A 13,597-nucleotide genomic window follows, 5' to 3' on the forward strand; every position below is an offset into this window, starting at 1 on the left:
AGTAACTAAGCAGAGGCCACTGGAGGCCTGCAGCATTAAAATTCAACAGGGTCATTAAAGTTCAATGAGTCACTACTTGCAAATGAATTGATAAAGAATTCATGAAGTGGAATCATTTGGTAATCGAGTGTTCGTCTGGGTAATCTTTTTGAATAATTAAAAGGTTTGAAATGGACTTTTTGCAATTCATTTGAACAAATAGCAGTTTCACACAGATTTTTAAAGCTAGTGGTTAAAGAAGGAACATTCTGCTCTGCACTTAAGACACGTTTTAATAAAGCTGGAATGAGAAATTAGAAAAAAATTTAATTTGTGCCATTATGACTTTGATCTGGGCTGCATGTTGTGTTGCCTCACGGCGAGGAGGTTCAAATCCCAGGACAGGGCCTCTCTGGGTGGAGTTTGCACCTTCTTTCCGAGCATGCATGCATTCTCTGGGTACTCCGGCTTCCTCCCTCAGCCCCAATGACAGCTGGGATCGGCTCCCCAACCCCCAACTAGAAAAGTGGTATAGATGATGGAGGACTTTGATCTTTTTTTTTTCCAAAAGTGATAGGGAACAGGCTTATAAAAGCTATAAAAAATGTCGGTTTTATAGTTTACTAAGAAGCACTCGTATAACTAATAATAAAAAAAAACATATGCACTTATTTTTTAAATTTCTTTGGTGAAAGGAATATATAAATATATAAAAATGTAAAATAAACTTGGTATAAAGCATCTTTTTTTTGCCAAAGTTTCAAAGAGGAACAGGGTTGGGGGTGATTATACAATAAAAAATAACATCTTCACATGAATAAACACTGTGATATTATATTAAAGTTTACATCTTGGGATTGAAACAACAGCTGACAAAATTGCACAACACAAAGGTGACAAATGATCACTGCAGTAGAAACACACACAGTTTGAAGGCACTTGCTGATGCGGAGTGCAAGTTCAAATATTTAAACAGTAACCATAGTTTTCCTCTTGCTCCAGCGTATACCTGAACACATCCCTGGTGTTAAATGTCCAATAAAGACTTTATGTGTATAGTCGTTTTTTTTCCCTGTGCGCTGTATCAGGCAGTGTGCCGCCTGCGGTGCAGTTTGTAGTGATGAAGAAGCTCCTGGTGACTTTTCTTCTGCCGGCTCTTCTTCTTCAAACCAGCCGGCCTCGGACGATCTCCTCTGGTAGAAGGCCTGCTGCTTCCTACGGACAAGACCCACAAACAAACTCAAATGTATATAGTGTATACAAATGATGCAAATGTTGCTCAAAGGTTTTGTTTTACAGGGCACCACTATGACCTTTATATGATAGGACAGAGGAAAGAAGCCACAGGTCAGATTTAGACCCAGACTGAAGCCTCAGTACTTAACCGCTAGGCCATCCGTGCCCCAGGAAACCCCTTTTTCTTTCTATTTTTATTGGCAAGATGCAGCCGCATCCAAATGCAGTTGTCAAGGGTAGTCTCAATACTGGTTTTCATCTTACAAAGTCAGGAACTTCTGCTTTGTCAAACACTTTAGTGCTTCATTCAAATGCACATGGATTTTTGTTTCATACAGACAAACATATGAGCCCCCGTTTATTACCTTCAAACACAGTTAAACCGTCTGTTTTGTTATCTTTAGGCAAAAAATATATATATAAAATAAAATAAATATATATTACCACATTTTTTTAATTAGATTTTAGCTGGATGATATTCAGCCTAGAAGTTTGCTGAGTTAATGTTTACAGTTATGTCAGAAGAATAGAGACTGGGGGGGGGGGGGAGTATTTGGGATAGTTACTGACTTGTTTCGCAGTGTGGTCCTTCGAATCCTTGGCACTGACAGCGGAAACTTCCACCAGTTAGGATGCAGATCCCATCGTTCATACATGGGTTGGGTTTGCAGAGGTTAACTGGCTTCTTCACCTCTGATAGAAAGACCAAAAAACAGCTCATTATTGCATAATAAAGAAAACAAACAGATAATGTAAAGGAGAATCTATTTATGAGTTTACACCAGTTTAAGTGTAAGGATATAAAAGGAAAAAAGGTACAGAATAGATTGCAGATAATGTTTTGTTACTTATCTACTCTACTAACGTGCTCCCCCCCTTGGAGACTTGGAGAGTTTTTCCCTACACTCTCACCTGAACACAACATCTGCACCAGCACATCCTCAAAATACTTCAGGTCCTCGTAAGACGGAACAGTGATCATGTGTTCCTCTGAGCCAGCGATCTGCAGCAGCCTCTCTTTCTGCACATCTCCGATACCGATTACAAACAAAGACACTCCGTTGTCTCTGATCTTCTGAGCCGGGACCAAAGCGTCATCCCCGCCAGACCCGTCCGTCACAACCACCACTGCCTTGTTGACCCCAGGCCGAGAGCCTTTAGCCACCGTGAGGACGTTGGAGTGGATATGAAGCAACGCTGTGCCCGTTGAAGCCACCCCGCCCATGTAGTTGGCGTCGACCACAGCCTTGAGGACGGCGGAGCCGCTGTCGTGGGTGTCCAGGTTGAAGACGGTGGTGGCTCTCCGACCGTAAGTCACGAGAGCTACCTGAGCCACGTCCCGGTTGATGTCGAACTGAACGGTGAGGCTGCGCACAAAGTCCCGAAGGGTGACAAAGTTATCGTGGCTGACGCCTGCTGAAGCATCCAGAGCAAAGACCAGGTCTACGGCTTGGCCCAGACACCCTGGACAACAACAAAAAATGAATCATGTAGTAATGAATTTGCAATTTACACAGTTTAAACCAAAAATGTATCAATTTCATTGCATTGAATCATTTTATTCCTTTGTTTTTCTTTGTGTTTGTTTGCATCTCCAGTTTGTATGTGTTTATTTTTTTATTTTTTTTATGTTAACATTTTATTTTGTATTATTTGTTTCTATAATACAGAAATGGCATGCTACATCTCAGTAACTTCAAAACTAAATTTCGAATAGTTTCTTTTTGGATTAGGGCTGATAGAATCATAATAAAAAGTATTTGACATAATATTATAATATCAAGACTCTGTTCTCTGATCTACTTTTGTGCCAGAAAAGGATAATGTTCAAACATATTTTTCATACATATTAATTAACTTGTTGAGTCAGTACCTTGGGTGTCCACACTGCAGATCTTCGCCTTCAGTTCTGGGATTTTAGCACTGAACTCAGCAGCCGAGTAGGTGATCGTCCTCTGAGGATTTCCTGTGATGTTATTGAGCTGTCCCTTTAACAAGTCTGGACCCATCCCGATCAGGAAGATCTCTCTGTCTCGGGCATATTTTGAAGGCTCCACCACATCATCAACGGCAGGGGTGGCGCTGAGCAGCACCACCACGCGGGGCAGATCGTCTGTGACATCAGCGAACACTGGCGCACTAACAAAGCCGTTGCGAGTGACGTAGCGGAGGGCCTGGCCTGTCAGGGTCTCTCCTCCGATCGGCTGAAGCGCCTCCAAAGCCTTCAGCATACCCTTCAGGTCTCCTTTAAACTTTCCCACATGGGCCTCGACTCTGGTTTCTCCACCGAACACGGCCAGGCCGACTTTACTGGGGCTGTCGGATCCGACCACAGTCTGCAGGAAGCGCTTTAAGAAGGACTTGAGGCGGAGGAAACCCTCCAAGGTGAGCTTGTTGGAGCCCTCAACCAGGAAGAGCAAGTCAACTGAGCAGTCCAGAGACAGAGCAGGAGCTGAGGGGAGGGGGGCGGAGGATGTAGTCAGTTTAGACTGAGATAGCATGCAGACAGTCGGGCGATTCAAGTTACGATTAAGTGTAAAAAGAGGCACAGACCACAGTGTGGGTCTCCTCCGTAGCCAGGTGGACACACGCAGCGATAATCCTCTGGACCTTCTGATACACACGTTCCACCGTTTAGGCAAGGCTGAGAGTCACACGGCTCTACAGAGCAGCGCAGAGAGAGAGAATTGCTTAAATTAAGCTGGACAAATGCATGTAAACAGGCACATACAATAACACAGATCATCTGACATGTGAAGTAATAGTGATGTCACCTGGACAGATGGTCCGATGACAAACTGTCAGGTGTCTCTTGTACACCTTGTTGTACCTGCAAGAAAAGAAAAAAGACCTGAGTCAGTCCCTTTTTGGAGAAAAGGTGGAGCCTGACCCACAATGTCATCAGCGTCTTTCTTTATTTTAAACAGCTTTCTTTGGCTTCTTCAATATCCCAAGAAACTCATGATGCTTTCTGAGACACTTCAAATGTGAAGTCATAGATTTTAAAAAGGTGTCTCTGGTTTTAAAGAATAAAGGGGATGGATTAATCACTAACCACCTACTTTCCTGGGAGCTCTTACCACTGTAACTTTTGCTGCTTTGCTAAAGTGCTCATGATGGATAGGCCGGGTCTTTGTAACATAACAATGAGTAAGGTATTTTACCTGCTTCTTGTAAAGTGTCTCGAGATAACACTTGTTATGAGTTTGACGCTATACAAATAAAAATTGATTGATTGATTGATTGATTAATAAACCATGCAGTCATGAACACTTGCCTGTAGTGTGGACAGAGAGACGTGTATGGGGAATAACCCTTGGCTCCTTTCCAACACATATAATTTCCGAGCAACTCTTTGACTGTCTCCAGTGTCTTCCTCTCACAGGGAAACACCTCCACATGACAACCTGGGCAAAAGATTCTGGATATTTAGGTCGGGAAATCTGAAAGGAAACAGGCTAAATGGGCTTGTGAATAATTTCCTCATATATACACTCAAACTAATTTTGATTTATCCAGTGTACAATATATTTTTTTAGATGAATTACGTCATCAGTAACATCAGACTAATAATACAGATGTAAATAAGTGGACACCAGTACGTAGTGAAACATGTGAAGTACCTGAAGGTGTGGCGTTGCAGACGGAGAAGGTGGACAGTGTTGTGTAGAGGCCATTGATAGCGTCATAGAAATGCTCAGCGAAGAAAACGTGGCTCTCTATTGGCTCGCTGGCTATAGCGTGTAGCTCCTCCCACCTTGAAAACAAAAAAACATTAGCTTCTCTATGTAGAAACAGTGTATTAAAACAACTCATTTTTCAACCATCAGACATACCTGGGGTAGCGGAGGCCTACAGCGAACAGGACCACGCCTGTCTCTTTAAGCTGAGCTGCCGCGTGCACCGCGTTGCCCTGAGACTTCCCGTCTGATAAGAGGATGGCTACCTGAGCTGCTGAAGAGGAGTTTCGGCCCCCCGGGAAACCTTTCCGCAGAATGTACTTCAGAGCCAGGCTGGTCTGGGTGCTGCCTCCTCTGGGTGTGAGAAAAATGTTTTTTTTTCTTAGAACAATATTGACAAATACGAGAGTCAGTCATGTACTGCACGTCACTGCCAAAATAAGAGCACGTTTTTTTTATATGTTGAAAATGTAAATGGGATTGTGTTGGAAAAGTTTCATGTCTCCAGGCCAGAAGCCCCAAGCATTCATCAAATTTCCCTGTAGTAACAAATACATTTCTGTTCCTTAAGAGATCTCGTCTTACTTACAGTAGCTCATTATCTCAAGATAACAACACTGTTATAATGAGTTCATATCAGATGTTTCCTTGAGATTAAATATTTGTTCTTGCTATCTCAGGGTTGCAAAGCCAGTTATTCTATCAGAACAGATGGACTCATTATCTCCAGATAACAAAGCTTGCTTTGTCATGACAATGGGATAACTTTGTGGTGATTGACTGTGATAGGCCAGACCACAACGTGCCAGGCTGCCATTGGCCACACTAATGAGGTGAGTTAAGTCTATTTCTACATTTCGGTTTGTGCTTTTAATTAATGAATTAGTTGAGATTTCGAGTAAACAAATGGAAATGGATCATTATCAAAGGAAATTGTAGTAGATAAATTGTATAGATGCATGTCTGCTTAGGGTGTCTATACTTCAAAGACAGATTTGATTGGTTCAAAGAAGACATGCTTGTTGGTAGGATTTTAAATACGACAGTTTAGAACAAATTACATATCAATAAACATTCACATCATAATTCATATTGCTTTAATTTACCTCTTTAAGACACAGAGGTTTGATTTGATATAAGACTGCTTCATTAGTTCAAAACATTGACAGCCGTTTCACCAGATGGCAGGCCAAACTAGACACACACACACACACACACACACACACACACACACACACACACACACACACACACACACACACACACACACACACACACACACACACACACACACACACACACACACACACACACACACACACACACACACACACACACACACACACACCTTCTTCCTCCTCAGCTCATGCACTGATCCAATAACCAGCTTCCACCTGTGTTCAGTCCCTCTAATCTAAAATTAATTTGTTTTCCTTTTCAGCAAGCCTCTTAGAGTGTGTGTGTGTGGGTGCGTATGTGTGTGTTTTTCTGTCAACACAAGTTTCAACTAAATCCTGTTTAGATCATGTTACATGTCGGAGATTTAAAGAAGCCCATGTTTATGTTATCAACTTCCTGTTTTGACATTTCGGCTAACTAGTTTAATTTGTGCGGCGCACTGATACATGGAATAGTCCAGTAAAGAAAGAGAAAGGCTCTCAGCATTACTAATTTAAAACAGACTTTACGGAAAGGGAAGCAGAGGTGCAAGGAGAAAACTCTCATAACCTAGTAAGAATAATCGCCAGTGAGAAGAGCTCTAACACAAGTCAGCCCATAAATCATCGGAAGTGGACAGAGGCCCTTAATCATCAAAATGCTTTCACTCATACCGCTTCAGCAAGAGTTAAACCATTCTAAATCACTCTATCATTAAGTTGTTTCCATACCAAAAGATGGTTTGTGTGACGGTTAGATGAGAGTCAATCTCAATTGTCCATACTCTGACAAAGGAATAATTATTTGAGAGCAACAGCTTACTTTTTAAGGCTTCATGCGTAGCCAGTTGGTAACAGTTAAGACTTCCTTTTCCATGGGTTGCCATTGTTAGCAGTCTGACTAGCAACTTTAGAAACAAGGTTGCAGTTGGTAAAACAACGTCTTCCACTCGATTCTTAACTGCACTTTCATCAAATTGGAGACATGAACTATAGTGGAACTATAGCCAATGTGTTCTGGCCCTTTTGCTCACACACAGACACACAAAAGTCTGGTCCTACTACAGCTGTGAATATAAACTAGACGAGAGTAGAAACTCACCTGTAAGAAACCTTCTTCATATGCTTCTTCAGCTCTTGTTTGGTTGTATAAGAGTCCAGGGCGAACTCCAGCCGAGGAGTTGAACCAAACTGGATCAAACCGACTCGAACCTGGAGAACGGTACGGTAAAAAAAATAAAGATTGACATAAAAAAAAATATATGAGGCAAACAGAAAAGATCAGCTAGACTAGTGCAAACCTTGTCTGGTGCGATGTCTAGGGCCTGACAGAGTTTGATAGCGTAGTGCTTGGACCTTTCAAAGCTGCCCTTTCCCATGCTGTAAGAACCATCCATGAGGAAGAGGATATCCATGGCTGCTGAGCACTGCATCACTTCCCATGGAAATACACACACACACACACACATTTTATATCCAGATCAAGGTGTACTGTCAGAATTATGTTTTGTATTGCATTTCTGGAATTTCTCTTCCTGTCTATGGGTACTTTGGGATTCTCCCTGTTCCAAGATATAATAGGCGTTTACAGGTAAAAAAAAAATTAAAATAAAAAAAAGGGTTAGCATGCCAGAACCCAATTTTCTTTTCCAAGGTGCACGCTCACAAAACCATCACCAAGCAACAGCTCTCTGTCTTTCCTCTCGGCATGTTTGTACTCGCTTGGTGGCGTAAATAATCAGCGCTGTTGCTGTCATGTTAGAATGTGCAGCTGATCGTGAAGAGGGCCATTAGAGACGGGGAGAGTGTGACGCCTGTCTGCAAGTCTGTCTATATGTCAGTCTGTGTGGGAGAGTCACCAACAAACACTTTCTCTTGGCTGACAGATACAAGGCCAATAACACCACCCACCACCAACGAAAAAGTCTTGCACAGTTTTGTCAATCAACCTCACAATTGCTGTACCATCCTACTTTATAAAGATACTGCTTTAGGAGCTTCTAACAGGAGCGAAGATTAACTCCTCATTTAAGTTTCCCTGACTGAAGTGTATAAAAACAGTATTGTATATTTGGTGATGAAGGCCTCTTACTTTCTCCTGCTGAGTTGATCTTTAAGATGTTCTCATGGCTGGTGTGGATCTCCTGCACAGAGGTCACCTGCTGGACTGCGAGAGACAAAAAACACAGACATCAGCCAAACATCTAAACACAATGCCTGCGCACAGTATCCTGAAAATGATTGAAGTATTAACGGCAATGGCAACCACTTATGCAAAACAAAGCCCTAACCCTGAAAATGCATTGCTTACTTTTTGTTGAAAAAAAAAAGATGATTTGCAAGAGTAAAAGTAGGAATAAATAAGCTGCAACAAAAATGTAACTTTTTTACTATTATCCTTGCTTTTGTATTGATCATTTCAAAATAATACAGAAACTCCCTTCTATTGCATTCCTTATAATTCTCCTGCTTGATTTTTCATGTTTTTCTACTTTTTTATCAAACACAGTTCCTCTTTTCAAATTCGAGTTTCCATCTATTTTGACTTTTTTCAAATCTTATTTGCACTAATAACTTCAATGTTTTTTTTTATTTTGTCTATTTTGTCATTATAATGGCACCATATCCTTGTTTTTATGTTCATTGTGTCTTTTCATGTTCATTTATTCACCTATTGTAAAGCACTCAAGCTGCATTTCTTGAATGTTCTATACAATAAAGTTTATTATTAGTATTTCTAAATGTGATGCTCCCCCTGAAGCCAGTACAGTCCACTGCCTCCCTGTTGACCCCCTCTGCGAGGGATAATGAAGTATTCACAGCTAATGTGAGCGGACAAGTGAAGAAAACCATTCTTTCACTCCATTCAGTGAAAGTACGTCGCTCTATTCAGACACACATAGAGCATGGAAAGGAGCGAGGGACATGTGACTTCCTGTTCAGAAACTTATGTGAACATGGCCGGCTGTCCTTGGTAACCCTGTTAGATCACAGAGGCATTTTTATTCAGCACAGAGGCTGATTTTATAGACATACATCTCTCCATAGAACAGATTCTTCTGCCTGAACAGCTTAGGTCCTCTCTCTTTAATGAGGACAGGGAGAGTAACCGTTAGCTTGTTCCAGTAATGCTCTAGACTGTCCGCCTCATGTTGATTAAGCTTCTTCAAATCAGCTAAAAATGGGGATGTGTCTTGTGGAGACTTGAAAAGGACAAAGACGCACAGAAGCTTGAAAGAAACTATCCTATATAAAATAGTTCGATAGAAAACATGGCATTTCTGCAACAGAGAATTTAGTGCACTACTCCATCACTGAAGTTGGTAGGGAAGAACAAAGTGAAAAGGGTACATATGTTTCCTGTTTTATCTGTAAAAAAAAAGTCAAATCAGTGCCATTAAAGATACATTCTTACAACATCATCTACTGTTTAACAGAAAATACTTTTGACAGTTCTTCAGTGTTTTTGTCACAAGATAAAGTTGTTTTTAACTAATATCACCAATAATGTTACTTCTAAAGTTGAAAGCGTTTTAAGATTATGGTAGACTAACAGGTTGTCTATTTTCAGTCCGTTCTTATGCCTAATATCACAAATTGCTTTCTTTGCTTAAAAGAAAGATTTTCATTTTTAAATAAACTAAAGAAGTGAAATTTAAACCGAAGGGACAATGATAAATGTTACCTTTAAAAAGAGACTTAAACAGTAAAACCAAAGGACTTGAACTTTTTGGAAATCTTTGCAACTTTGGGTACTGAATGTATTTCTTTCAGCCAGCAAATAGTGTGAGATCTGTAGAGATATCTTTCAAACTACTAGTTTATATGTAACATTTTCTTTTGATGTCTACAGTATTTGTCCTGAGTATGAGGATGTGTAGAAAGGTGTGGAGACAATAACCATCCCACCTTGAAATGTCCAGCTGACATTGATTGAGAAAGAAATCACTGTTCTTGTATTGCTAGAATGCAACAACTAAAAACTTTTTGCTGATGTATTTCTTGCTAAAACCAAAATTAATCTAGTGGTAAGACCAAGTATGACTTCAAACTGGACACTAATCCTTAAGAAAAAGTACCACCTGAAACAGAGGGGCCTCAGTTCCCACCTCTTTCCCTTTTATCTGCCTCTAATACTAACGTCAGTCAGGCCCCATAAGTCCTCCTAACAGAGAAAGTTTTGGTTCTTGGCAATCTGCTTTGTCATGGTCAGTGAGGGCCTCTTGCTCTGAACAAAAAGTGAGTCTGTTCAGCCAAATTCCTAAAAAAAATGACTGTGTATCGACGTATGTTGTATGCAAATTAAAATGTATGAGTTTAAAAGTAGGATTAGGTTCTACCTTTCTGGGACATTTAATTAGAGAGGCTGGATTACCTCTGCAACAGGTTTTCTGTGTTATCAGCACAGCAGGAAGGGGGGGCGTCTTGACAAGGTGAAACAGTCTGGTTTGTTCAAGTTCAAAGTCTTAAATGGCCACTAATAAATACTTGAGATGGTCCTCAAGCTGTCATTTTTGAAAACAACTCAAAGATTATATTGGCCGACGACTCCCGCCTCTGCCCTCGGGCAAATTCCTATGCGCTCAACTCTCAAGTCCAAGAGATATTCGCTGGGAAACAACTCAGTACTCGGAAATCACTATAGAAGATAATGGGAATTCTTCTGTGACATCAAGCAGTAAAGCATCTTGTAAAAAGTCTGTGGTCGACAAGGAAAGCATCAGCATCATACATTTTCCACAATTTGAACAAACCCTTGATTTACTCCAAAAGATTTATACACTAGACATTTTCAAACTTTTTGGATGAAAAAATATTGCCTGACAATACTATTAAACACAATTGTAGTCAAACATTAACCTTTGAGTATAAAACATCTTATTCACAAGATTGTTTGTGAACATAAAGTAGAGGCTTCTGTTCTGACACAGTCAAGCAAGCTAGGCCGCCCTGTTCCAGATTTTTTTGCAGGTTACCAGCTAACTAGCAGTAGCATCATATTCTTTGTTGAACATTTTTATTAAGTGAGTTTCAAATGAGGGGAGCTTGCCTATGTTCCCACAGCCCTATGTTCCCACATTTCTAAGATTTTTTTCCAAAATTAGGCCCTATGTTCCCACATTTCCTTTTTCATACATTTGTATCAGATTTTATCCCCCTTTCTCCCAATTTGGTAGCCAATTACACCCAACCTATTATCCAGTAGCAATGGACTACAGATGGAATGTAGCTTTAGCTAAATCTGGTGCGCTCATCTCTTTGTTTATTGCAAACATTTAATGTAAGTGCACATTGCCCTTTTAAATAAACAAACTAAACTAAGTAGCATGGAGGCCTCGCATTGACTAGCTTCCGGTCAGATCAGACGAATGAAGCGCAGCAACTGGACGCAAACCATAGATGGCAGTGCAGTGCAGTGCAGCTCGCAGTGCAGTGCAGCTCGCAGTACAGTGCAGTGCAGTTCGCAGTACAGTGCAGTGCAGCTCGCAGTACAGTGCAGCTCGCAGTACAGTGCAGTACAGTGCAGTGCAGTACAGTGCAGTACAGTGCAGTTCGCAGTTCAGTGCAGTACAGTGCAGTACAGTGCAGTTCGCAGTACAGTGCAGTTCGCAGTACAGTGCAGTGCAGTGCAGTTCGTAGTACAGTGCAGTACAGTGCAGTTCAGTGCAGTTCGCAGTACAGTGCAGTGCAGTTCAGTGCAGTACAGTGCAGTTCGCAGTTCAGTGCAGTACAGTGCAGTACAGTGCAGTTCGCAGTACAGTGCAGTTCGCAGTACAGTGCAGTGCAGTTCAGTACAGTGCAGTTCAGTACAGTGCAGCTCGCAGTACAGTGCAGTGCAGTTCAGTGCAGTACAGTGCAGTTCGCAGTTCAGTGCAGTACAGTGCAGTACAGTGCAGTTCGCAGTACAGTGCAGTTCGCAGTACAGTGCAGTTCAGTGCAGTTCGCAGTACAGTGCAGTTCGCAGTACAGTGCAGTTCAGTGCAGTTCGCAGTACAGTGCAGTTCGCAGTACAGTGCAGTACAGTGCAGTTCAGTGCAGTGCAGCTCGCATTTACTTTAAAGTGCTTCCAAAAAATCTTGTGGGAGGATAGGGCTTAAATTGAAGGGAAATGTAGGAACACAAGATCTAATTTTGAAAATGTCCTAGAAATGTGGGAACATAGGGCTGTGGGACCATTGGGCTGTGGGAACATAGGGCTGTGGGACCATTGGGCTGTGGGAACATAGGGCTGTGGGACCATTGGGCTGTGGGAACATAGGGCTGACCCCCCAGAATCCATGGCTTCATATTAACCAGGTGAGAAACGACATAAATATTCTAAACTTAAGGCAAAAAAGCCAACATGAAAACCACTCAAATTTTAACAATTTATTTAGCTAAATAAATCATTTAAATAGTTTTGAGGTGTTGGTGGTAGGATTTAGTTGCCTTGTGCCACAGCTAAGCTAGCTGCTGCCAACATTTTTCGTTTGCTATAGGCTAAGCTAAGTAGGTGTTAGCACAGCCGGCTGCTCTGAATATGTAGCATTACAAAGATATGAGGATTGCGTCAAGCATTAAATCAAAGTGTTTTTCTCAAAATGTGTAAGTATTTCTAAAAGTAGTTTGTGATAAGACCTGGGTGTTAAAAGGGCTGTCAAAGAACTAACAGGACCTGAACGTCTAAAATCACCAGGTGACACTGAGTAAATAGTTGTTTGTGGTCACATCCTTCACACAAAGTATTCTGCACATCATTTTGAAGTAACCAAACATTAGTAGTGGTATGCTAACATTACAAAAATTCCAGAACAGTAATTTGAAAAAGTCCTTGATCCAAAGTCTTTGAATACCTGAGGGGTACAGAAAGTACACTCCTCTGCTGAAACTGAATGCAAAACAGTAATAAAATCAAACAACCAACCTTGAAGAAGCAGCAGCGGTACAAGCAGGGAGAGATGGATAAGAGGGTGCATGTTGGGACACCTGAAATGATACATGAATGCACACTCTTAGCAAAAAGAAGGAACAAAACACATGAAAGAGCACTCAAGAGGTCGAAGAAATTGTGCTTTAGTAGAGTCTTATTGAAATATCAAGAGTGGGAACAGGACTGTTTTTTACCAGGCTTATGATCCATTCAAATACAACAATATGCTGATTGTTTTTACCTTTATCAGAGGTCAGGGTGATCATAATTATACTCATTTCATTTGTATGTTTTTCCAACCTAGCATGGATAGTTTTTACAATACATAAATGGTCTTGTTTAAAATTCATTAAACATGGAAAATTATGCTAAAGAAAAACAGAAATAGTCATGTTTCTCATTTAAGAAGTTTCCTTATTATTGAAATAGGAAAAATTTAGAATCAAGATGAGACAAATAACAAAATTGAATCCACGACTTCTTCCAGTGTTGTACAGCGTGAAAGCTTTAATGTTCAAAAGAGTTTACATTTACTTCTTGACACACTGAAAAAACGGTCAAGTAGCATCTTGAGTAGAACATTACCATGTTTAAGAAGCTAAGTGTAACTTTCAAATAGAACTCAATGAAGACAG

General features: G+C 40.8%; 1 protein-coding gene across 1 annotated transcript; it reads right to left on the bottom strand.

Annotated features, from left to right (window-relative positions):
* Positions 1-365: 365 nt before the first annotated feature.
* On the bottom strand, positions 366-13,013 carry vwa2 (von Willebrand factor A domain containing 2). The gene is made up of 13 exons (XM_061028694.1): positions 12,957-13,013; positions 8,145-8,219; positions 7,354-7,487; positions 7,155-7,264; positions 5,052-5,249; positions 4,839-4,972; positions 4,493-4,622; positions 3,990-4,045; positions 3,769-3,876; positions 3,089-3,667; positions 2,128-2,679; positions 1,786-1,908; positions 366-1,194 (listed from the first exon to the last, which is right to left on the bottom strand). Exons 1-13 carry the CDS (start codon positions 13,006-13,008, stop codon positions 1,064-1,066), a joined length of 2,382 nt encoding a protein of 793 aa, XP_060884677.1. The 5' UTR covers positions 13,009-13,013; the 3' UTR covers positions 366-1,063.
* Between the last annotated feature and the right edge of the window lie 584 nt (positions 13,014-13,597).

Source organism: Labrus mixtus, chromosome 21 (assembly GCF_963584025.1).
Source record: "Labrus mixtus chromosome 21, fLabMix1.1, whole genome shotgun sequence".
Taxonomy (NCBI): domain Eukaryota; kingdom Metazoa; phylum Chordata; class Actinopteri; order Labriformes; family Labridae; genus Labrus; species Labrus mixtus.